This window comes from Pangasianodon hypophthalmus, chromosome 14, assembly GCF_027358585.1.
Source record: "Pangasianodon hypophthalmus isolate fPanHyp1 chromosome 14, fPanHyp1.pri, whole genome shotgun sequence".
In the NCBI taxonomy this organism is placed as follows: domain Eukaryota; kingdom Metazoa; phylum Chordata; class Actinopteri; order Siluriformes; family Pangasiidae; genus Pangasianodon; species Pangasianodon hypophthalmus.
Genome location: NC_069723.1, coordinates 6,967,655 through 6,994,856, shown reverse-complemented (window position 1 = coordinate 6,994,856; position 27,202 = coordinate 6,967,655). Strand labels below are relative to the sequence as shown.

General features: G+C 37.5%; 1 protein-coding gene across 16 annotated transcripts in view; it reads left to right on the top strand.

Moving 5' to 3' along the window:
- Positions 1-12,604, top strand: part of phldb1b (pleckstrin homology-like domain, family B, member 1b) — an 80,491-nt gene extending 67,887 nt beyond the window's left edge. For 12 of the 16 annotated variants that reach the window (XM_034310607.2, XM_053239612.1, XM_034310608.2 and 9 more), the window contains 8 exons: positions 3-279; positions 3,043-3,133; positions 3,246-3,392; positions 6,043-6,262; positions 7,448-7,533; positions 7,805-7,834; positions 8,104-8,142; positions 10,702-12,604. In XM_034310607.2, coding sequence (XP_034166498.1) covers positions 3-279; positions 3,043-3,133; positions 3,246-3,392; positions 6,043-6,262; positions 7,448-7,533; positions 7,805-7,834; positions 8,104-8,142; positions 10,702-10,842 — 1,031 coding nt within the window. In that variant the 3' untranslated portion in view covers positions 10,843-12,604. The remainder of the gene's footprint in view (positions 1-2; positions 280-3,042; positions 3,134-3,245; positions 3,393-6,042; positions 6,263-7,447; positions 7,534-7,804; positions 7,835-8,103; positions 8,143-10,701) is intronic. The other 4 variants (XM_034310602.2, XM_053239611.1, XM_034310604.2 and 1 more) reach the window with 2 other exon arrangements.
- The last annotated feature ends 14,598 nt before the right edge of the window (positions 12,605-27,202 follow it).

Genomic DNA, 27,202 nt, shown 5'->3' with positions numbered 1-27,202 from the left:
AGGTCAGCAGGTGATCGAGGAGCAGCGGCGGCGTCTAGCTGAGCTGAAGCAGAAGGCTGCAGCTGAGGCGCAGTGCCAGTGGGAGGCGCTGCATGGCTCCCACACACAGCTCAGCAGCTCTCCAGCTCCTCCGCTAGTCCATCACTCCATCCTGCACCACACAGCACCCTCTGCTGGAGAGGACAACTACGACACACTCAGCCTGGAGAGCTCGGACAGCCTCGACACCAGTGTCTCCACCAGCAACAACTCTGCCTGCTCGCCAGATAACATGTCCAGGTTAGAAAAATGCCAGCAGCTTTCATATGCCGCTACCAGAAATCAGCTTATGTCCGTGTTTTACGTCTTCTCTCTGGAGCTCATTTACCAGGCATCTTTTTTTTTTTTTTTTTTTTTTAAACGATCTTTGAGTGTTGAATAGAGCTTGTCAAGTCCTGCAGTTAAAAATGAATTAGACTGTCTGTAGGCTGTTACAGGGATTGACACTGGATATGTGTGTTGCATTTTAAAGCTTCTAGAAAGCAGGAAATAAACCCAAAAATTAGTTTTTAATTTGCTTTGCAATAATGTCTGTCTTCGAAAATGTATTTTGTAAACAGAATCCAAATCACTAACAATGCCCTAAATTAAAAAGGCATTCCAGCATAAGATTTGACATCATATGTAGATTTTTGTACACATGTACTGTATAATATTGCATCTTACATTCTCAGGGTTTTGACAACATTCACAGTATTCTATCACCAGTCCATTACAATACCAAACATTCATTACAAATATATTATTCATCCAATCATAGCTGCTAAGCAGGCATATAAAATACAGTTAAGTGCAAAAAATTATGTTCCCCATTGTTCAGAGTGGAAAAGAACATGTATCTCTATTTTACAATTTATGTACAAACTGAGAAAGTCCAAAAACTTAAAAAAAAAAAAAAAAAAAAGTGGATGTATATTGCAGCAAGGCAACAATCTAAAGCATAAGGCAGAATCAACAGAAAAACTGTTTAAAAGGAATCCAAAAAAAGCACAAAGTTTAGTCATGACTCCCTTGAGGGCAGGAAAAAAGATAAAAACTTTTTAATGATCTTTTTTTTTTTTAACTATTAATATCTGAGCATTTTATTATGTGTGATAATGACGAAACATCTGTGAAAACAAACACACTAATTGTCTTGTTGGTTAAATTTGTTCTTAATTTTATCCTAAGGGCATGCAAAATTTTACACTGCTTGTACATAAGTGGTGCTAGCTAGCTTTATTTGCTCACTTGCTTTAACAGCACTCGGAACCCCTATATATCCTAAATATTTAGTTCCACCTTTTTAACTTTGGCTGGTGTTAAATCATCAGTAGAAATGAAGACTTGAGTAGCTGCTTTCTCAGTCTGGGGTATCTCAAAAACACCCCCTGCAGATCCCTGACAGAAGCAATAGGTCAGTCGATGGTGGATTAAATATGAGCCTACGTTTCATTCAGCAGCATCTCGACACCCTTGGAACATGTGAGGATCTTATTTGTTGACTTCAGCTCAGCCTTCAACATGATCATTCCAGAGCTGCTGGACAAGAAACTGACTCCATCTGCCAAACTCCATCTGCCAATGGATCACAGACTTCCTGACAGACAGACAGCTTGGCAAATACATGTCAGACGCTATAACTCAGCACTGGCACACCCCAGGGATGTGTTCTCCCCTTCTTCTCCCGATACAGCAACATCTGCACCTCTAATGAGCCGTCCATCAAGCTCCACACGTTCGCAGAGGACACCGCTCTTACGGGCCTCGAATCCATATCCACGCGAATCTGATACAGTCACAATAACCCTGACCTGAACACCCAAAAAACACAGGATATGATTATCGATTTCAGAAAACAGCAACCCCATCATCCTCAGCAATTGAGTCATTCAGGTTCCTCTAGACTGTCATGTCATGTAACCTTTAGCCGGAGAAAAACGCTACCTGCATCATCAAAAAGACTCAGCAAAGGCTGAGCCAGCTGAAAAAAAAAAAACCAGTCTCCCCCCAGGCAATACTGGTCCACAGCCATCACCAAGTCCATCCTGACCTCCTCCATAATTGTCTGGTTTGGTGCTGTTTCTGCTCAGTCCAGGGCAAACTGCAGTGCATCATCAATTCTTCTGAAAAAAAAAAAAAGATCTGGTGTAGCTTGCTGTCCATCCCAGTCCAGAATTAAGAAGTATACATTGCATCATTGCAGACCCTTCCCAATCTGGCCACTAATGCTCTGGGAAACACTTCAGAGCAATTCAAACAAAAGCTTCTCTCACAGGCAGTAAGTCTGATGAACACCTCTGAATAGCACTGCAGTGTAAATGCACTGTGTACTTTCGATATTAATTTAATAACATGGATATGCATTTCCATGACACACCTTGAACACAAATGTGTACATTTCAAAAGTTTAGTGCATTTACATGTGTACATTTTCAACATTTCATACATATTGCTTTGTATCTACATTTTACCTACATATTTGCAATGACTCTGTGCATGTCCTTGCAATTGTCTTTGTGTTTAATTTTTTTGTATTTAAGTTTGCATTACTTGTACTGCTGTATTTTTTTTAATTTGTTGAATTATTTGTAGTTTGTAATAGTTTGTATTTTAGTTTGTAGTTGTAGTATTATTGATACAGTTCATATTATTTTTACAGTATTGTATTATTACAGTACAGTATTATATTTTTACTGCACAAATTCTACCACGACAACTTCCTTACACATGATGTACACAACCAAAAGTGATCCTGATTCTGATTTAATAAGATGTTTAATTCCTAAATTATAGCATTCTCAAAGTGTTTCTCCGTGATCACTCTTTTGAGAATTATGTAACAGCAAGAATAATGTGTGCAACGAGATTATTAAGGTTTTATGCCGTTTGTCATGTACAGAGTTGCTCTGCCACTCTATTGGGCAGGCAAGTTGCAAAGCAGATAAAGCTAATAATTTGTTTAAATTGAATTACTGAATGTGGCATGTGGACTAAAAGAAACTGTGTGCTACTGTGACACAGTGCAAGCGGGATGGATGCGCTGAAAATCGAAGAGATGGAGAAGCTGCTGAAGGAGGCTCATCTGGAGAAGGCCAGACTCCTTGAGTCCAAGGTGAGCAAAAATCTTGAATCTGTGTGTGTGAAAATTGATATAAAACCGTAATGGAGTAGAATGCTACAAGTTTCTAAATTCTTGTGGTTCTTCTGCTTTGTGCGTACCGCAGGAGCGAGAGAGCCAGGCACGTAAACAGCTGCTGGAGGAGGAGAGGAAGAGGAGGGAGGAGGCTGAGAAGAGGCTGCAGGAGGAGACGGTGCACCGGCAGCAGCTGATTGAGAAGGAGGTGAAGATGAGAGCGAGGAACTTCTCTCAGGTGAGGTGAATGATAAACAGGAGTACATACGCTGCAAATAGGATGAAGTTCAGTGCTGACACAGAGACATGGCTCTGCAGACAATATACAGGACAGTGGAAAAAATAGTGGTGTAAATCAGAATTCCAGACAATATGATTTCAACTCGTTAAGGCAATGATTCAATATTTGACAATACCATTCTATCTGCTATGATACAATACAATCTCGATTTAATAGCCTCTGATTGATAATTGACCAACGTTGTTTAGAATCTGAAGCTGTTATTTCTCAAATGGCTTTGATGTAGAGAAGGACTATTTTAAAAGTATCGAAGTTATCCTGCCTTATTTACACATTAGTTTAAAAATATGAATTATTTTTACACTCCAGTTGTCTGTCCTTTTCAATAATTGATTTGTAATCGATTATAATCATTAATATTCAATTTATAATCAATTATAAATTAGATATAATTATGTCTGATGATCACTGATTTATGATTGTTGCCTCGATGTATTTTAATCACTGCCCTTTAAATCTATGCGTCGATCCAACTTGTCCGATCATTACACCCCTACTCCATAACAGCACAACCCCAACACAGCACACGTAAATTCATGGTGGCTGTAAAGCACTGTAATAAACAGCATATGTGGGTTTAGCAGCATTTTAACTGTATAGAGAAGTAAACACTTCTTAAACACATTTTAAAATGAGATGATATTGGGCAGTAAAGTGCTTACGTGAATATGGCTGTCACATTTTCCTTTTGTTTTAATAATATCCTGCATTGGAAATGACCATGGTACCATAATGATATTATGTAATTGTTTTGTAGCTGTCCCACATGAGAGAATGCACTCGGGAGCCGGATCTAATGAAATTCTTGTGTAAGATTTGTACAGCATCTGTAAGCAGCTACCTGTAATGTGACCGTCAATATTGTATCAGCGCTTCTCAGTGCGGCTCAGTGATGGGGATGTGCAGTTTTCCCAGCGGCTTTTGTCAATATGTACTGAATGTTACAAGTGATTACTATTTCGTATTAAATAAATGCAATTTTCTCCTTTTTGGGGGTTACAAGATTTTAGCATTCTATAACTTTACTTGTGGTTGAGATATATGAAAAGAGGAACATATTTCAATTCAGCAAAACCTGAAAATAGAAATAGTGGGAAATGTCAAAATTTGAGGCCGCCACATATATGTGCTTATGCGAGGGGAAAAGGTTGTATTTATCCTCATTGTTCTTATCAGAAATAGTGGGTAGGAGTGACTATAATAGCGTATTGCCTTTCACATTGCTACACAATGCAAATACGGTACGTCTTGCAATATTTTAAAGCAAGCTGGTGAAACAGAGTTAAAGTGAGTTAAACAAATATTAAAGTGGCCTGCAACAATTTGACCAAAATGAATTGGTTTGCCATGATTTATCAAAATGTCCACATAAGTCATTTGTAATCTGGAGTGTTGCATATACCACAATAAATGTGATTATTATATTGATTAGCAAGCGATATATTGTACAGCCCTAAGAGTGAGTTTGAGAGCGCTGCTTATTCGTAAACCCTGTAACAGGATTTCAGGTAGTAGGCTGGTATAAGTGCACCTTTTCAATTTTTAATTTTTTCACCAGCATAAACATTAAAATGAGAACATGAGAAATATTGAGATTTTAATTGCTGGAATTCTCTTTTAAACACTTAGATATTTCAATTAATACAAACAGTAATATATGTACATATTACAAATATATTTATTACAAGTTATGTGTGTGTGTATGTGTGTATATATATATATATATATATATATATATATATATATATATATATATATATATATATATAAATATATAAATATACACACACATACATACATACATACATATACACACACACACACAGAAGAAATGAATTTTGCATTTTGCTTTATTTGTTGCTAGTTTTTCCACTTTTTATGACTCTGATTTCGACATCACATCAGTGTCCTCTGTATGTCCATTTCCACTTATATCAGCCTGGTGTTATTTAGGATTTTGAGTTCTTTTTGGACTATTTGTACTGTGTTTGTGTGTACATGTGCATCAAGGATACCTACAAGGATGGAGTCTGTAAGCATACTTATTCCTGTGTCATACTCTGTTCTGGTGCTAAAATAATTAAAAAAATTAAAAATGCCACAGAACAGGTTATGGAAATTGCATCAAACCCACGTTTTCACAGCATTACAGCTACCCTAACAGCGCTCGGTCTGAACGACTGCGATGGGGACTTTAAATGTCTGTTCAGGTGGGTAGTGAGGAGTTTGACACCCTGGGGGAAGACAGCTTTGAGGATGTGGTGTTTGTAGTCAGTGTCCTTAGACATTTCAGTTTATGCACAGATAAGGTCTTTGTGTCTTTTTATAGTTCAGGGACACAGGCTGACCTGTGCAATGCAAATAAATGATTTAATCTCTCAAAAAAAACGAAAAGGATGATTACTTCATCATGATTAATTTGTTTTTATGTAGAATGAAGACAGTTCCACAAATCAGTAGATATCTGATGATCTGTCAGATTAAGCGATGTCGAGGATACCATCTCAGATGTGTCTGTAGAATTGATCACACCTCTGTGTTGCAGTTTGAGTGTTAAAAATAGATTTTCTTTCCTTTTTGGTCAAAGGCTCGGCCCATGACGCGCTACCTGCCCATCCGCAAAGAGGAGTTTGACCTGCGCTCACATGTTGAGTCATCAGGACACAACGTGGAGACCTGCTACCACATCATCCTCACAGAAAAGATGTGTAAGGGCTACCTGGTCAAGATGGGCGGAAAAATTAAATCGTGGAAGAAGCGCTGGTTCGTCTTCGATCGCCTTAAACGCACATTCTCCTACTATGCCGGTAGGTATTCGGCTCTGCACGTGAGTCTTAAGCATGAAACCAGCCTGGATGATGAGAGCCTACGATTCTTAACTGAATCCATTTTATTGGCCAAGTAAGATATAACTTACAAGAAATTCAACTTGGCAGCAAAAGTAGAAGCAGAAGAGTAGAGTATGGAAACAAATTAAGCCCAAAAAGTGAAATAAATGAATGAAAGATTTACAGTATTTTACAGCGTTTAGATTTTTCAGTTGATTTTTATATGAATTATAAGACATCTTTCTCAAGAGCTGAGTCCTGGCATAGTGAAGCTAGCGTGGGGGGATGCGGTAATTAGCGGCGGCTTTAGCTCGGGGAAGGCTGCTGTGGTTTCCGATAGCCTCGGGATAGCTCGAGGCATACAAATATCCAGCAGCTCGTCCGCGTTCTGTATGATGCTGATGAAATCGAGCGCAATGCTGTGGAAATTCTGTTTCACACTCAGCCGTCGTGCTCAGCAGGGATAGTGGTTTCTACCCCTAATGGTTACACAGGCAAAAAAGATGGCGCAAACTCAATAACAGGGCTGGATTGCTGCCTCCCATATAGCTGCCTCTAAGGACAGTGTAGTTTTACCCCTTGTTTTTACTGTTCACATTCAATTGAACCATGTTAAATATTATCCTAAGTGGAATAATGCAGCAAATGTTTTTTTTTACAGCATGACAATTTATGCCCAGTTTCTCTAATGAAAATGAAAAATCATTTATAAAAATTAAGGCATATAGCATATATTGTTCTACAGAGATTATGTGAAATAATGTTTTTTTTTAATTTTTAAATGAAATATGATTTTAAAACGACTGGTCTTTGTAAATGCAAAAAAAAAAAAAAAAAAAAATTACAACTCAAAAGGCAATTTCAGTCTCTGTCACATGACCTCCATCTCTAATTTGCACTCCCATCTGTACACACGCGCACACACACATCTGCTAGCAGGAAGATCCCCAAACGAGAATTTCCGACAACTATACAATAACTCTCATATTGTTATATTACTAATGATTGTAACATTTTTTTTTTTAAATAACCAATATATTTAGTCTTCATCTCAAAATATGGAAAAAGCGGTATGGATCAGTGGAAGAAGGTGAACAGAACATTGTTCAGACTTCAGTCTTGCACTTTTTTTTGCTCACTTTGTTATTTCTGCTTTGTTCACAGACAAGCATGAGACCAAGCTGAAAGGAGTTATCTATTTCCAGGCCATTGAGGAAGTTTACTACGACCATTTACGCAGCGCCACGAAGGTAAATCATCCTATTAAGCAATGCTTTCACTGTTTCCCAGCTGATTCTCCCTCTCTGTAACAAAGCTACACACATTTTCACACACTGCTGCTGCTTCTGAGCTTTCACACTGCGATCCTCGCTGTAATTGCTGCCTTTTTATCCTTATTTCATTTCGTTCATTTACTTTCCATAAATTTGTTTCTCACTTGATGTTAGCATCTTTGTATTTTTTTTTTCTTGCCACCATTCTTTTCTGACCATTCTTTCATTCTGCTGGCTGTTCCCACAGAAAGGATTTTTCAACCTGAACTTGACAAGTGTATGTATTTCGGAATGCGTCCTGCATGCAGTTAAGCCTCCTTTTGCTCACAGACAAAGCTGCACTGAATTATAAATTCTTTTGCTAAGATAAAGCCTTTTAATCCTTGTCGAGGTGAATTAGTCACAGAGTCGGCCTTGGAGTGATCGTGCTTATTTCCAGATTTCCCCTGGCCACAATGTTTAATGGCTTAAGGGCAGGTCTGATTGTGTGATGGCAAATAGAGGATGAGGAAAATATTCGTTTTATTCTGATCCATTTACTTCCAGCACATCTCCGAACTGCTGCCTCCTCACTTTCGCAGAGAGGTGTGTGTGCGCGTGCATAAGTGTGTACATCATACTAACTGCATATGTGGATTTTTGTCTGCGTGTATGTATTTATTTTATTTAATACTGGCATAACCTAGACTATGGATGTACGGAAAGCGGTGTCTAGGTCTATACTGGTATAAATGGTATTTTTTAAATTCATGATTATCGTCTAATATTTTAATATTACCTAAGACTGCCTATATTTAATTGTTTATGAATCACAATCTAGCTAGCAAATTATGCACAATGTCAATCCTGACCACAGTTCTTTCAGTTTTTTTTTTATGAAACTCTCATCTGGTGAACAGAATAGTGAGCTTGTCTTCACCGAGAAGCATATATGCAGTGCTTCCTTCAAATTTGGCCAAAATAATGAGCCTTGGAAGACAACTGTCTTATGCTGTCTTTAGAATTGGATTGCCATTATTTCAGGAGAAAATCCTAGAAACGCTGCCCAAAAATGTCTGCCCAGACAGTTCAGGCTCCTGAATGGCATGCAGTAAAATTTAAGGAGAAAAATTTAAGTGTCTACAGTAACAATATTTTACATGTTTAATATGTAAAGAATGAAACATTATGAGACATGCTGTTTCATTCTTTACTTATTAAGCGTGGACAATAATGTTACTGTGGACACTTACATTTTTTTCTTCTTACATTTTATTGCATTTACATTTTATTAAGTGTTTATTTCTCTTATAATCCAGCAATTTGTTGATGTTTTTTTTTTCATTTATTAAAGAATGGCACATTCTACATTTTATCCATTTATAGTTACATTTAGTGTTGTGGAATGTCCACGAAACGAGTTAATTCCTATAACAAAACAGTCGTTCCCTCAGCAACCTCTTTTTCCTCTCTGTAAAAATGTTAATAAGAAGAAAGAACACAGCTTGGTATATTACAGAGAAGCCACAAAATGCAAGTCCTCTTTCCTGAAGACTTTCCTGAGGTGGAAAACTTGGTGGAAGGATGTTGCAACATGCTGACACCCAAGACTCCTTCTATAAATGTTAAATAAACGTGCTCTTACAGAAAAACTTCACCATATCAACAATTATGTTTTTTCTTTCGTTAAAAAACAACACATTTTCAATCTGTTTATGATTCATCTTAGATTTTATGTGGAGTGTCTGCCAAGTCTCTATAGCTGTCACTATAGAGATAATACCATATTAGAACCCGTGCATTAATGTAAACCTGTGATTTGAGTTACAGCTGCCACTTTTGTCAGAGCTGCTGTTATAGAAAATTAATCAACACCTTCTGACATATTAGATTTGTGAATTCAGCAGTGCTGTGGTATGTGTTAGATCGTATATCGATTATCAGCACTTGCCTAGCTTCAACAGACAGCCCTGATTTACTGATATTTCACTTACAAGTAGGGCTGTCACTATCGATTATATTGCTAATCGAGTAATCTGATTATTATTTTAACGAATAATCAGATTTTTTAAAATTCCCAATAAAAATAGATTAAAGTGAACAATAAGTTCACTTCAGATAATTATTTAATCTTGGTTCTAAGCTATCACTATTTTATGATAGAAGTGCTACAGTGATTATAATTCCTTGATTTGTGTGATGAGTAACCATGGAAACATGCAAACTCAAAGCGGGAGTTATGACTTTACTGTTCATAATAATGCGTTTCATAATAATGTGCACATTTGGAGAAATATAGATGTATTCACATGTTTACTTCCCATTTGGTCAGAGATAATTATCATTTCTATCTACCCGATATAAAATTATGCGCTCGGACGGGTGTTTAAGGGGTGAAAAATTTTCATAATGCGATGCGAATATATCATACACATCACACACATCATACATATCATACACATCTTTCGGGCTTGTGCTTAAAATGGGTGTACAAGTTAAGATTATTCAAAATTATTCAAATCTATCTAGTAGTGAATTTACTGTGCTGTGTCTGGCAGCAGATCTGTGAAACCTGGATGTCGCCTTTTCAGGTGCTGCAGCATTGAAGTTGAACTTACTTGAGTTCATTTTTGCAGTGATGGCAGACAACAACATTTTTTTTATATATCTAATGTAAAGTTCTCCTACACAGTTGACATTCTTTGTCATTTGTTGCATGGACCCTTGTCCGTGCACTGCTGTGCCTCTGCCATTTTGCCAAATACTTGAAACGGTAAATTGTAATTGAGGATTTTTTAAAAAACGGAATACTTGAATTTAATCGAGTAATCGTGACAGCCGTACTTACAAGTAGTCTTGCGTCTTTAGCCCAGCAGTCGAATAAACAGGTTGCACCACGGTTTTAATATGACTTTTACAGTATATATAGAATCATGTACCATAAATGAACAGAACAGCATGTGCTGTTGTTCTGTACCACTAATGTTTTGACTAGCATGATTAACCTCTGTCTAAAACTGAAGTATTAGCTGCATTGACCCGCATGCCAGAATGTTTTTCAGAGTTCCGCTAGCAGATATCATGTATTAAAACCATAACAACAGATGCTGAGTGCTGAAAGAGATTGCTCCTGTGGCTAATTTCACTCTTGTGTCTTGCCGGCAGAGCCCCAACCCCTCCCTGACCTTCTGTGTAAAGACCCACGACAGACTGTACTACATGGTGGCTCCGTCTGCAGAGGCCATGAGGATATGGATGGACGTGATCGTAACAGGAGCAGAGGGCTACACGCAGTTCATGAACTAAAGTCCTCAGAGGACATAAAAATAAGGTCAAATGGTTGCGCCAGGGAAACTTCAAGTGACTCATCCTCCTGTTTACCGGCTCTATTGATTCCTAATGAGGAGGAAAGCCTTTTATTTTTATTTTGTATTTCGTTCTTTTTAATAAGTTGTATATTCAGCTCAGCTGTACAGTTGTCAGACAGTCGTCAAAAGGTTTTCTACACCTGCCTGGATTTAAAAAGGGATTCCTACAAGATTAACAAAAACAAAAACAGAAATGGAGGAGCAGTTGATTGTGTTAAATCAGCTTTGTTTTTAGGCAAACAGAGATCTCTCAGTGACATTTCAGTTCTTTTTAGTATGCATAACTTTATTTCACAACTGCTTAACAGATGTATGTATTTGTGTTTGTTGTGTTTGGGCTTTTTCACCTGTAGAACTTTTTCCACATTTAGGATGTGGTATAGCCAAATGACGTCAAGCCATTCTGGACTGTTTTTTTTTTTTTTTTTTTTGTACAAATGATTTGACCTACACACTATGAGAGTGGTTATGCATATACAGATCATACATGTAGAGATGATGTTAAAGCAAATATATCAGAATTAATGAAAATTTTTTTTATGAGAATTTTTAGACAAACACCCAATATCACTGAAACAAGAACCTCAATCACCAAAGCTCATTAACAGCTCTCGTTCACCTGCATCCCACTGAATGTTTCTGTGTAACCAGCAAAACATCACCTGTATGTCAACACATATACACACATACACACACACACACACACACACACACTATATAAGAGAGTCTATTTGCCAAGTCCTGACTTCATCTTCAGCCTTCACTTCTTTAAGGAAGCAGCCATCTTCAGTACACTGCCACCTGAAGGCTCTCGGTGGACGAACATCATTAAACAACAAAACAACACTAACCAACTTAACCTTCATATAATAATGCAAATCATTCAGTGCCTTGATATTTCTCCACATTTCATCACTGCAATACTGTTGTGAGAAACCTGCAGGACCACAAAACGCCAGAAATACAATCACTGTTTACTTAAAATGTATTTTTATTCTCAAGAGCTCTATTATTGTGACTATTCATAACAGTTGTTTGCACAAGGCATGCAGTCAGGATGATGGGAAAGTGATAAGTAAACACAACTAATTTATCAGCTCAAAAAAAAAAAAAAAAAAACAGAAATGAGAGTCAATGTTATTAGCTTTTTGAGTCAATAGATGTTGAAATTCTTCATAGACAGATTATAAAATGAACCTGTCTTGGCTCATGTTCGACTTAGTCCTCTGGACTGAACTATGCTGTGATTTTGAAAATGATCATCTGGATCTTAGTGTTTATAAAATGTAGTTTATTTTATTTTGTTTTGTTTTATGTGAGAGTTTTCCCTGAAATCCCTCTGCATGCATTCAAAATGGCCAAAATACTGACTACAGTTCTATTGATCCTGATTATTTTGCCAATGTTTTTATGTCAGTTCAGTTGATATTTTTTGACACATCTGGAAAAAGAATATGAGTATGTTCACTGCAGTGTTGATTTCTTTTCAGTGTTATGTTGTGTGCACATGGAGAACCAAATTGTACTGGGATGCGCCACATGCATACAAATATGCATAAATTCTCTTTAACCGTTATTTTGTTACTAACACACACTTACATATGCTGACACCATGATACAATATGATGGTACTGTTCATGTGGCACTTTAGATGGATTTCATGGAATTTTTCAGGTTTATTAAAAAAATTGAAACCCTTCCATTCTCTTCTCTTTTTGGAATGACTAAAATAATTTTATGCAGTGCAACAGCTACGCAGGAGACTGTTGGGTGAGAGCTGTATGGGTCTGAGGACAGCAGTAATAAAGCTGAGTTCCACAGTTATTTAAAATAAAATCTAACTGGAGTGACACCATAAGATATTACCACAGCAGTAATGAGAGGCCTCATGATTTCATTATTTTTTAACAAAATTAAGTTATGTGCAGTTTGAATCTGTAGGTCAGGTTCTTTCACTATTCTCACTCCAGTGATGTATTACTTGACTTAGGTGTTTTTTTTTAAAGACTTATGTTCATGACTATTAACCATGTGGTTGGCTGATGTTAATATTCCATGAGGCTATTTCTATTGGTGGATATCACACTGATGACTGATGCCTGATATCTCTTTATCTATTTTCTAGGAAAAGCTCATTTTGAAACTTGATGCTGTTTTGAATAAACACAATGTAGGATGTGATGTTTAACAGTTACAGTTAATGCTACATAATTAAAAGGGTTGGGCATTTCACTGTAAAATAAGTAAAATAAAATGGAAAATTTAATTCATGCTGATTTTATTAACTATTTATATTATTGCTTTAGGTTATTGATTCAGTTTCAATCCTTTGATCATGTGCATGAGAAGTGGACAATCATAGCCCAGTTTAACAACAACAACAAAAAATCAGGCCCTACTTTCTACTAGACATATATTTGACTTGGTCTCCAAGTCGTGAAAATGCTTACTAAACTTTACATACTACGCTGTGTAAATTGGTTATATTATTATTATTATTTTTTAGATATTATCATTAGTATTATTCAACATCGAATATCATAGAGCAGATCAATTCTAGAAAGAACGATTGTGCCCCAGAGGTACAAACCAAGAATGCTAGCAACCTTTTTTTCTAAGCGTGTACTAGCGAGGAAACATACATATGCAATGAGACAAGGGGTTGATGGAGAGGGGATTATGTTAGGAATGTTGAGGAAAAGAATTTAATCTCTGTGCACACTTCTATTTCAAATGCCACTTTTTTGTTACATGTAAAATACCTACATTAGTGTAGTAAAATGTGTAAGTATTTTTAAATCATCAGCTCTACAGCACTACAGTGTGAAGCTGGAGGTATATAGGTTTCATTACATTTACAATACTGTTGCAATCCAAACTATTACAATTACAGTTGCACTAGAACCTGGTAGAAAAAAAAATCAGTCCAGAACATGTAATAAAATATTCAAAACTCGATAAGCCTAATTATAAAAATATCAGCTGGAAAAGAAAAGTTCCATATTAGACATGAAATGTAAAACCTACACAGCTGTGGATTAGTGTATAACACGATTTGTACACAGACTTGGCACACCAGTTATTTCGCCTTTGTCAAAACTGATCAAACTTCATCTTGTGACTGTAGCCGTTGTTCCAGAGAAATAATATCCGACGTTCTCCAGCCTATTGTTCAGTCTTTAGCTCTATTTGTTTAAGACTCCTCATATTTTCTATGGGCACAGACTCACCCAAACTGGACAGTTGAAGATTAGAAAAATAAAATCACCTGGTCTTTTTCCAGTCTTCAACTGTCCAGTTTGGGTGAGTCTGTGCCCATGATAGCCTCAGATTCTTGTTCTTTTCACCATTCTGTATAAACTCTAGAGACTGTGGTGCATGAAAATCCCAGGAGATAAGAAGTTTCTGAAAGACTCAAACCAGCCCATTTGGCACAAACAACCATGCCACGGTTAAAGTCACAGAGATCACATTTTTTCCCCATTCTGATGTTTGATGTGACATTATCTGAAGCTCTTGACCTGTATCTGCATGATTTTGTGCATTGTGCTGCTGCCAAGTGATTGGATAACTGCATAAATGAACAGGTGTACAGGTGTTCCTAATAAAGTGAGCGGTAAGTGTACAACCCCTTTGTTAGATTTCTTGAGAAAATGTTTCTTTTTTAAACATTTCTTATATACATTGATGACATCTTTGGCATTGCCACGTGCACATTTGAAGAGCTCCAGCTTATTATTTCCTCTTTCTCCCCATTTCACCCAGCCCTGCAATACATATGGAGTATCACACACCCTGGCTCAGGCACAACACTGAGGTCAGAAAATTCCACATTGAAAACTAACATCCATTATAAACCTACAGACTCTCATTCCTATCCTGAGAAGGTCATAGATGATGTCATGGCCCATGTTAGCAGTACTGAGAGAACGGATGTCCTGACCTCTAAACACTGCCAAACACAGTGGCTCCAATTATAATCACAGTTGGGATCATAAGTTTACAAATGCCTTGCAGAATCTGCAAAATGTTAATCATTTTTTTAAAAATAAGAGGGATCATAAAAACTGCATTTTGTTTTTTTATTTATACTGCCCTGAATAAGCTATTTCACATAACAGATGTTTACACATAGTCCACAAGACACAATAATAACTGAATTTACACAAATGAACTACGCTTGATTCTTAATACTGTGCGTTGTTACCTGGATGATCAAGGATTGTTTTTATGATTTGTGAAAGTTCATGAGTCCCTTGTTTGTCCCGAGCAATTAAACTGCCCACTGTTCTTCACAAAATCCTCCAGGTCCTATTTGGTCCAGGTCCAGGTCCTATTATTTGCTTTTCCAGCATCTTCTGCATATTTGACCCCTTTCCAACAGTGGCTATATGATGTTGAGATCCATCTTTTCACACTGAGGACAACTGAGGGACTCATACACAACTATTACAAAAGGTGCAAACATTCACTGATGCTCAAGAAGGCAACACGATACATTAAGAGCCAGGGGGGTGTAAATTTTTGAACAGAATAATCATTGTAAATTGTTATTATTTTGTTTAAAGATCTTATTTTTTATTTAGTACCGCCCTTCAGAAGCTACTTAAGATATTTACATACAAAATAATTTATATACAAAATAATAACAATTTACACCAATCATCCTGTTCAAAATTTTGATTGATGCCCTACTTCTGCTTGCAGTTCTCATCACCCGAGAATCACTCGCTGCTGTAAAGGATGGCCCACACAGACAGACTAAAGATCAATGAGATTACTGCGGATGGTACCACATAGAAACCATAAAGATGGCTGTGGATGTTCTTCCTTTGATAACATTAGGACTGCAATTGCCAAGAACAGTTTTGCACTCAAGGCTCTATCACTGAACAGTTGATAACTTCAACAAGATAGACTTGAAGTTAAAATTATAACGAATTCAGAAATGACTTTGATGCTAATATTCATAAGTTGCTCATAAGCCCATACGTAAGTTCCTGGTTACACAATTGCACTTTTTGACTATATAGTATACAGTTATAAAAGGGAAATTATTTACAATCACTCTATCCGGTGTCACCCAGATGAGGATAGGTTCCCTTTTGAGTCTGGTTCCTCTCAACATTTCTTCCTCCTGTCGTCTCAGGGAGTTTTACCTCCCCACCGTCTGGCTTGGTCATTAGGGGTAAATTTATATCCAGAATTTATATATTTCTGTAAAGCTGCTTTGTGGCAATGTCCATTGTTAAAAGTGCTATACAAACAAAATTTAATTTACTTTAATTAAATAATAGAAAAAAGCAGAAAAATAAATATTTAAAAGACTGTATCAGACGTGCCAGGCTTTTTGCATCTTGTGTAGGAGCTCTGCATTTCAACATAGGAGTATGCTAGAAAGTACTCTAAAATACGCCAAAAGAGTAATCTAATTTTCATACTAAAAAACGGCTGATGAGCAACTGACATTTTGCAGGTGTATTGAACTTTTTGATATTAACTGACACTCTCTGGAAGCCCTGCCTCCTTCCCACCATTTCAGATTTTTGACGACAGGGAAGTGGGTGTCATGGGGGAAAAAGTCTGAATATGTCTGTTCTAGCGAGTGCGAATGACTGTGCCAACAGTGACGCTGAAAAAATATGTTTCAAGTCTCCTGACAAAATTTTCACATCATGCGTTGATCTGGGTCACTTTGTCACTAGACAAAACTGATCTTCACAATTTTTCAGAACTCAGTTTTGTATTACTGAGTGTAGTCTGGGCAGCACTGGGGTGCTACAGGAAGTGTTGCAGTCTCACAGCTCCAGAGTCCATGGCTCAACCCTGAGCTCAGGTTACTGTCCATATGGAGTTTCACATGTTCTCCCTGTGACTGTGTGGGTTTCCTCTGGGTTATCCAGTTTCCTCCTACCTCTCTAAAACATGCCTTGTAGGTAGTCTGGCTATGCTAAATTGCCCCTAAGTGTGAATGTGTGTGCAAATGTGTGTGTACTCGGTACTGGCATCCTATCTGGGGTGTATCCCTGCCTCGCGTCCAATGTTCCTCAATCCACTGCAGCTCTGATCAGGATAAAGCAGTTATAGATAAAGAAGATGAATGAGGTTTGCCTTTGTAGGACAGTATAAAGACAAGCATTACCATGATACAATTACTGCCATTCTTCTCAAACAAATAACAGTAAAGCTGTTCCTTGCACCATGTTTAGCTGTAGAAGTAAAGGAGAGATGAGCATGCAACAAGAAGTCAAAGAATGTCACTCATGGCCTGCAGAAACATTTTTCCAGCTTGTAGCTGACCAGCAGTTTGACACTGATGATTGCAATGTTGGACTCTTGTTCTGCTCCCCTGTACCTGCTTTCATGATATACCACTACAGAAATCCCCTTAGAGTCTTACATTGTTGTGTGTTATAAATAATTAAAACACATGTACAGTATAAGAAAGAATAATGCAGGCCTTGCCTCCTGCCCTGTGCTTAAGTGACACAGCTGAGTGCAGCATTAGTGCAGCTGAGACTCCTGGTACAGCAACTTGTACTGACCAGTGTGAGTTTTTACTGAGGTTTAAATCATAGTGATCGAGTCTTAGGATCTACCACAGTGTAATAGTGCAAAAGAGTGAAATATCACATACTATAATCCTAGACGTAGTTAAATAATTATATATAAAGAATCTAATTATATACATTACACACATTTAAATGTATAAATGCATTGTTTTCATTTGTCTTATTCATTTCTGTAAGAGGAATATTAATTAGTCCCCAAACTGCACGGGTTTCAGGGGGATGGTGAAACTCCTGCAAAATTTAAGAGTTACAATACTACTATATCTGAAGAGATGCATATCAAAGCAACTAGCCAATATGAGATTCGAAATTGACTCTAAATACACTGAGGTGATACAATATGATTCAACACTGGGTAAACTCATACTGATCCCTTTAAATCGATCCAGCCATATTGTATATACTGAGACGGGTGAATCAGCCTGAACCGGTGACTGTGAATACTATGGCTGGGGTAGATTGATGTGGGGCAGACAGTAAGCGAGCAACGAGAACGCAACACATTCAGCATCTGTGTAGAGAGGAAGCTGCCAGAGGCATTTTGCTGTTGAATCAGACACTGCACAACGCTTGAGGCGTAGCCTATACCTTACAGGGGAAACTGCGGGGCAGAAAGCAGAACCAGGAGTTCATAAAGAGCTCATGTCTACTTCCATAGAGACCCATATCCTCCTGGCTGACCCAAAGGCCCTAGAGTTAAGTGTGATGAATATTAGTATTTAATATTTAATGTTAGAGAATAGGCATGTGCAGACATTTTGAAATTTATACAACAGCTTATTAACATCATGAGTTATGATGATATGAACTAATGCTGTTTTGAGTAATGTCATTGTTATATGTATATATATATATATATATATATATATATATATATATATATATATATATATATATATATATATATATACATATATATGTGTACATGTGTGTGAAATTTTTTTTTGATATGGAGTAATTATTTGTTTGCATTAAATTATGCATGATTCAATAATATTTATATGTAATTACAAATAATCTTATTAAACATACATGATCATTTTAAAAATATTTTACAGGTATTGTCTTTTTTAGGTAAGGTTTATGTGATTTTAATTACCCTGTCTGAGTATAAATTTCATTCTTATTTTTCTGTACATCAGGATTTATATGTGATAAATGTATATTACACTGTCTCATTTATATACAGTGAACACAGGAAATGTGCAGTGGTTGCTTTTTTTCTTATTAAATATAATAATAAATATTGTTCATTTTTGAAAACCTTGCAGATTTCATATGTCCAATTCCAAACGTCCAGTATACCATAATTCCCTTCCCAAAAAATATAGAATTAAAGTGTTGTGCCATTTGTTATGCAGCAATAAGCATTGTTGTTTATGTAGTTTCCAGTTTAAGGCTGAGGAGGTTGTAAGTTCAGCTGGGGTGACTTTCCCACCAGGTTTTTCAATACTTTTGTGGAGTTATAGACTTACATTGGCTGTGAGGAATTCATGCAATGCTACCTTCAAATTTTGCTGAAGTAACAGCTGTTATATATATTATGTTGCTTTCCAAACAAGACAGGGGTTATCTCTTTATTTATGCAATGCTGCCCAGAATGCCGTCTAACTCAGCAGCCTTTTTTTCCAAATAGATTGCTGGGGTATGATGCCTATTTTGAAGCTAGGCAGTCACAATAACAGCACACAGTGTATGTTGACTATCACAGTACATCACATAACAGTTTATCAGCATGACATGCCTGTTATGCATGCTGTGGTTTATCTGTCCATGTGGAACAGGAGCTTACTCCTGTAAGGAATTGCAGTGTCCGCTGGAAAGGTGTGTTTTAATCTGGTGTGACCTGAATCGGAACACCATGAGATCCATTCTTCCATGCTGTAAGACTGATGACATTTCCCCAATCATTATAGTAACAAAGAAAGTTCCTCACATATGGCCTCATAGTCACACTTGTGACAGGAAGGGATGCAAATCATAGTATAGGCTCAGCAGCAGTAGTAAAGATTGCATAAGTCTTGTTCAGCTGACCAGTAACCTCCTTTTCATAGAGTCACAAGGTGTTAATGCAGTCATTTCTTTGTGCCTGTCACCAGAAATGCAGCAGTAACTTGTGCTTACTGACAAAGATGAACAAAGAAAAAAAGAAGGAAGGAAACAAAGGAAAAAAGAACTTTAGGATGCCCATCAGTGTGTTTAGCCATAAAGTGCATTTTCGCCATCAGCTCTAGATTCGTTCAACACCCACAGACCCTCCTAGCTTTGTTCAGTACTCTACCCCATATACCCCATATGATCGGAAAGCGCTGCAGATACACATGTTCAGCTCAGCAGAGCTGTCAACAGCTGTCCAATTTAGAGCAGTGTGTGTTTTCTATGCTTGTCAGAATATGCTTGAGATTCTCACATTCAGAACACAACTCTACACTCTGTTTGACCTGGCAGCTCACCTTCAGGTCGCTGTGGATGAATTTTCTCACTAAGATGAAACAGCCATTTGACTTCAGCTACAAACCCAGCCAAGCCTTCAGCTACTCAGTGAACATTTGGTCCATAAAGATAAATTGTGCATTCTGAACACTTCATCAGTTAGTTTGATAAAACAAGTGATCCAAAACACAAGTGAAATTTGTATGCTGTGTAATCAGTTACTTTGGACCAATCAGTTATTTTGAGATGATTAGATGGTTTGTTCGTGAAAAAAAAAAATAAATGAGAGCCTTTACAGATTAAAGAGGATTGTTAATTAGCAATGCACATTAATAGCAACTACATATTATTTTTTGCTGGGAATTATTTAAAATATTTATATTATTTCTTACAAGCTTACAGAATCAATATGTTATGACTTATGTTCATAACATTATTATTATTATTATTATTATTATTATTATTATTATTAAGCATATGCAGGTGTACTCAACGTCCTAAAGTAAAGCCAGATTTATCAGAATTGCCAATAGTGCTGCAGGAGCAGAGTCATTGTGGAAGTTTTCAGACAAAAAAGTAAGAATTCTGATGAACAAAGAATTTCTTTCCTTGTTTTAAATACTGCTCTAAACTAAGGAACCTACTTATGACTAAAAACAGTCATTAGCAAAGGCTGGGTCTAAACAAAAAAAGAAAATTGTAAACTGGTAAAATAAAATTTAATGAAAAAAATAATTTTTCATTTTAAATTAAACAAATTTAAAAGAAATACCATATAATTATTAGAGAGAACGTTTCTACCAGCAAGCTGAAAAGTGACAAGATACAGAGTTAAATTACAGGGTGTCATCATTTGTGTCACTTAAGACCGCTTGTTATGAATCTTATGCCATATGTTGACTCCATTTGATTCCTCCCAGTGTGTACCTCAGTGTTTATTTAAAAAAAATCCACAAAAGTAGTTTTTCTCAGCTGTGGAGCAGTGGTAAGTTAGAAACCGTGAAATTTTACTCCACCCTTTTAGGGATCGTGTCTCTGTCTACTCGTGTGTCAGCAGCTGTAACTCTGCTCTTCCTGATTTGATCTAATTTTCATAATCTAATTATCAGATAAATTCCACTAAATAACTAAAAATTTACTTTATTTACTTATTATTAGGAATCTATTTTTCCTGACTGTAAAGTAGCAGTATTATTGATGAATACTCTTTGGAGCAAACTTGCAGCCTTTTACACACAAGTGTGTCAGTGTTGTTCTGTTCCAAGTCAACAAGGATATCAAGAAGCCATGTTAAGAGTATTAACATGAAGTGGGTTTAAATGATCTAAATGATGAACACTTTTCTAGAAAAAAGAACCCTGCCCATTTTTCCGCATAGTGTAAATTAAAACAACATGGCTCCTTTTAATATTTATAGAAATCTTGCTCTGGTGGTATCAGAACATTAGCATTATCTGTGCTGGTATACTGCTACAGTGATGGGAAGATTAAAAATTACAATTTTCTAAGATGGAGCTCAGATATGTTGCCTGTAGTGTTAGTTATTAAATTGGAGTCTAAGTTAATTCCCTTTGCTTAGTGTTGATGCGCCCCATAATCTTTCCTATAACCAAGCACACACACACACACACACACACACACACACTCAGAAGCCTACAATCAATATGCATCAATTCACAAAGACTATAGAGACATGTATAATACAAAGATAGAATATGGAATAAATGTAGAACAAAACCAACTTCTCTAAACCATAAAATACCTTAGAAGAGATATAACTGGGTTACCCTGAAAATATGACATTAAGGTAAGGTAAACATTTGGCATATTGACATCCCAAGTAGAAGGGGGGGCTGTCCATCACAAGGCTGGGAAGAGACCTGCTCCAGATGTGCCTTTGTGATGTTCATCTGCTGGGTATGCTACAACAATCTTTACAACTTCTGTTCTTTACCACTATATAGAAACAACAGAATTGTAGATTTGCAGAAGTATTTGCTGTCACTGCCCACTATAATGAAGCTGTCTGTTGCATTGAAAGATTTCTCCATGGACAACATGGAAAGGATCAGACTCACAAACTGGAAGGGAGGGAGGTCAGTACTGGGGGCTACACCAAATTGATGGGCCACATAGAGAAGCCCTGACTGACCATTTAGTTATTTATTGACACTTTATCCCTAGAAAGCATATGGAAAATGCTTCTAAGCTGCAGTGATACCTGCAGGATTTGAAGACAATGAATTGTGCTGTAGTCTGACTGATACACACCCTTCTGTTATATAAGCCTATCTAAATCTCTGGAAAGAATTTATGAATTGTCTCATGAACCGGTTCCTCCATTTTTTACTCCCATAGTACATGGCTCCTAAGGCTCCTTTTGCACTATGAGTAAATCTGCCTGTATTTGGATTATTTTTCTTTTCAAATATCATTCACATATATTTTACAAACTAATATATATTACACAGTTATATATTTATTATTTACAGTTATATATACATAACATAATGTAGATAGTTAGCTTGTCATGCATCTGGTCTTTCTAACATGTTCACCTGGAAATAAATTAACTGGGTTCCTTCTTAAAACGGACACTAACTTGATAATTAAGGAACACAGAAATGTTTAGAGCACTTGAAGCCTCTGTCATGTGATGTAGATGACGTCATCACGTACGTAGATGACAGGGAAGTTCATGGGAGTAACTTTACATGGCTGCTGGGTGACCCTCTTAAATTAAAGCTGTGAGAATATCAGGATTGAGAAGTGTAGTGGGGTGATTTTTTGTTGGATTTAAAGCCTGATGAGAGTCAAACAAGGCTAGTAATTCTATAGTTATGAATGTAACTACGGTTCTATGAACATTGGATAACTGCAAGGATCAGTGTCCAACACTCGGATGTCTTCTTGTGCACATGTGCATGCATGACAAGACCTTCAACAAAGTCATGAAGTGACAGTGACATAGTAACATAGTGACATAGTTTGGGTTGGCAGCATTTCGGAAATACAGGGAACGCCGATGATAATCCGATGTTCAAAGAACCACAGTTACATCCATAAATAGCATTCTGTTTCACTCCTTCTAACCGCCAGAGATGGTATCTAACACCTGGATACCCCCCTGTACTGTCCTCGGTGGTGCTCAGGTAGCTATAGCACGGACCTCCCGGAGCACTCATGCGGATGAAATACTCCATGCGGAATGGCATGTCATGGTAGGGGCTGAGCGTCCAGCCCATTCATGGGCCATGTGACAATATCTGTAACCCAGTGGCCCAGTCTCTCCTCAGACAGGGGACCACCCCATGTCTTTGCACTGTGACAGATGATAATTAACCAATAATAATTATCCTTTAGTGCCAAGATTCTGTCAGAAACACTGTTATGAGCCTATGAGCTCCAGGTGAGGTGTCATTCACTGTGCTGTGGTGAGACGAAATGGCTGCCACTTCACCTTTCACTGTAGACAGGGACTTGCCAGAATCCAGGAGCACCTGCAAGAAGGCTAGCACTTTGGGCAACGGGTAGTGCACAAAGTCCAATCAGTGGGGTGCACACCACCTGAGAGCATACAAGGCCTGCATACTAGGGGCTCAGGATCGCTTCTTGGACTGCTATGACACAGTCACTGAGTTCGACTTTCTGAGGGGCCAAACCCACAAGCGCAGATAGTCTGTCTGGAGTGCCACATCTCCCTGTTCATCAGAGAAATTTAGTTTGCCCAGAAAGGGTGTCCCAACCACTAGGGAGAGTAGCAGTAGGAACCAATGTGTTTCTGGCCATTCTGGGGCCTTTATCAGCTGTACAACCTCTGGGTGCAAATGACTACCTCCTGTGTATATCCGCTGCCTCAACAGTATATCCACTGTAGACAGCACATCCATTCCATTTTATTGACCCTGTACTTGTGGGTTGGATGGTGCACAGAGGCAGACCTTCCAGGAGCAAGCTTCAGTAGTCCAGTCTCAAAATGACAAGGGACTGAACAAGCACCTGAGTGGCCCCTGTGGACAGGAAAGGCTGGATCCTCCTGATGTTGCTAAGGAGAAACCTGCATGACTGAGTCATGTTAGAGAGGTGAGGCAAACGATAGCTGGTTGTCCAGAACTGCCCCAAGGCTGAATGCACTGTCAGATGGGGTGATCTGAATGCTGTCCAGCAAGTTCACAAGATTTCAGTGACAACCAACGACAACCAGCTGTGTCTAGCAGCCTGATTAGGTTGATACCAAGGCAGTAGACTCACAGCTGGAGGCTGTTCTCGGGCTCCAGGAGATTTGGGTACTGGTTGTGTAAGTCATTAGCAGTTTAGGCTGCACTCGGTGAAGTCTGGTGGAATTGTTAACTGCATGTTGTGAGACGAGGGTGGGAGAAAGAGGTTTCTGAGGCAGAACACCAAGAATTTGGTGGGACAAGAGTGAATGGAGCAACACTGTGGGCCAGTAAACTCTTGCTGCTGAGTAAGTGACTTGGCTCCTGGGGAAATGAGGGAAATAGAGTGATACACACACGCCTATGTCATGATCATAAGTGATGCTCTAGTGCCAAGAGAATGCCTTTGTGTGGATGTAGACTGTGGCATAAGAGTGATGGCGGTACATATATGCTGGCCCAGCTTAGTTTGTTTTACCTTCGTGCAAATTAATTGAATAGTGTGGCATGCAGCATTTAGAGAGGGTTGCCTTTTATAAAGGCAAAGTGTTAAAAGTTGCACTAGAAGTAAAACTTGCTTGCTAATGAAGAAATTGTTTTTTAACATATTAGTTGTGAATAAAACTCTTTTCCCTCTTAGTGGTGTTCAGTATACATTTTATTTACTCTTAATAAAAGCAAGTTTAAACTTGGTTATATCTCTGCATTTGTATACAAGCTTACCTGTGTGGTACCTTGGGAAACAATATTATAAAGTGAAGTCAGTTTATGCTCTTTTGAAATTCATTTAACAATGTTATGTATTTCAGTGTATCTGAAACAGAAAATGATCTAAGGGCTTCTGTACTAACTTCCACCTTGAAAAAAATCAATCATATTCTTATTCAATCTTTGAGGCAGAAATGAGCTTCTAGGGAAGACAGAAAAGTCATTAGTGCTGAATTGTGAAAACCGAGACTTACATAAGTGACATGAAATCCCCTGCCAACTATCTAGACTTGCCCAGAGTTCATTGGTGAAGCCTGTTGTGTAGTGAAGGTTTGGTCATTCCTAAAATTTCAATATTTAGTTTTCCTCAAACCTAAGTGAATGTACAGGGTCAATATCTGGATCCACCTGAGACCTCATCAGTAGCACACTCTGATTGATGGAACACACCAATCACAGCAAATTTGGTACATTTTGTTCACTTTTCTCTGTTAAATACACTTATGCCACTGTCTGGTCAGTAGAGTTTTTAAAAATTCAGATTTATGTAAACGTAGCTTTACATAAGTGAGGCAGAATTACAGGTGACATATGTAAGGACAGAGGAACAGTGTAGGACAAAAACTTTGCAATGTACAATAAATTCACTTCACAGTATGTTATTTAATTGAGGTAGAGATGGTGGAAAGAGGCTTATTGAGTTTCTGTAATAAATCAAACCCAAGGTATGGCGCTACCTAGAAGTACAACTGTACTGTCAATGCAAAGCTGTGCAGACATCAATAGGAGGTGAACAGCAGTCCTCTGTGGCCTTCCATACATACTTGGAGATGAGAATGCAGATTTCTTTAGCAGTCTTTTGTTTTGTAAGTAGTCCTTTCTGTGAAATTTTGATCATTTAATTCTATATATCACTAAATGTCAGTCAGCATACCTGATCTAAATAACACTGGTCCTTATGTTACTTTCACATCTGCTAGCCTAATGCTCTAGGTGCAGTTTCCCAAAAGCACTGTAAAGATCATCATAACTGTGTTTAATGTGATTATTGTTCAACCAGATAACCATGAGCTTTGCACTGTGATGCTTATGGGAATCTCAGCCTGATAAACTGAAGATATTCAGTATTATCATCTGAACATACATTATACCACTACATAATACAGCATCCCATCTCTTAAAAAAATACACACTTTCCTGTGGTAGTTCAGAAAACTTTGTCTCGCTCCGTCTTGTTACACCATTGCATCAACCAGTAGCTCTCAGGCCCTTCTACCTTCTGCTGTGTGCTAGTTTGCCTTTATTATGTTATGTTAATAGTTAGTATCCAATGAATTAAAGAATAAAATAATAAGTAAGTTAATTAATTAATATTTAATTATGTAGTTTTGCATGGGTTTGTCTATTTACATATCACTCTGTCTCTCAACACTTTTACCACATTACCTGAGTATCTAATACTTTACCTAAATATCTAATGTAATAGGAGATGCAGCTCCCCTTATGGGTTGTGCTTGTCTTCTACCATAGGGCACAAGTAGATATTTGATGTGTAATTGCGGTCACAGTGCTCTTGATGTTGTAAAGACTGTGATGTATCCCTGACTATGTATCCCACAATTCCATCAGGATCCTGACAGATTCCAGAAGATGCTTAGGAGCCTGTTTTCTACTTATGCACTGTTCCTGGAGGTTCAAAACATACAGACAAACAAACAAAAGAGTAGTGTTTTCCTTCAGTGTTTCACTCTTTAGTTCAACATATTTGAAGATTATATAGCAAGTTTCTTGACATTTTCCTATTAATGCAGATGCTTAGAGATAATTTATTTTTTTTGAGTGATGCCAACATAACATTTTTCAACATGCTTGAACTAAGATTTCAATAGACAACCTAATCAATTATTTTTTAGTTAAAATACTCAAGCCTGTGGCCATGACATGAGCTGTCTATACAAAGTCTTATTAAAACGAATGAAATACTATAGTTGAAAAAATGATGATGCAATTGTTTCACCTTTTTTCCCAAGGTAAAGTCAACCTATTATGGTTTACAGTGTATGTAAAAGTCAAATGGAGTCTGCCCAAAGTAGTGGAATTGACAACTTCCACACCTCTTAGAGTGAATTTAAAACAATGTTAATGAGCACCCTGAAGAAGGCACCCTAGGCAACCTGTATGCTTCTCTGGCATTTATTTGCAGTCTCAAATCTGCTCTGAAGCAAGGGTAATGAGGTGATTGTACCCTTCAAGCAACTTAACCCAAGGTTAAGTGTGTTGCCCAAAGGTAAATTTAACATGGGGAACAGGAAGCTTGAAATGCACTCCCATCAACAAAGTTTTTCATATTCGAACTAAGATACTAGTTACTAATGCTAAATACTGAACAGGACATCGGTGTATGTGATTACCTAAATCAGAAGGTCTT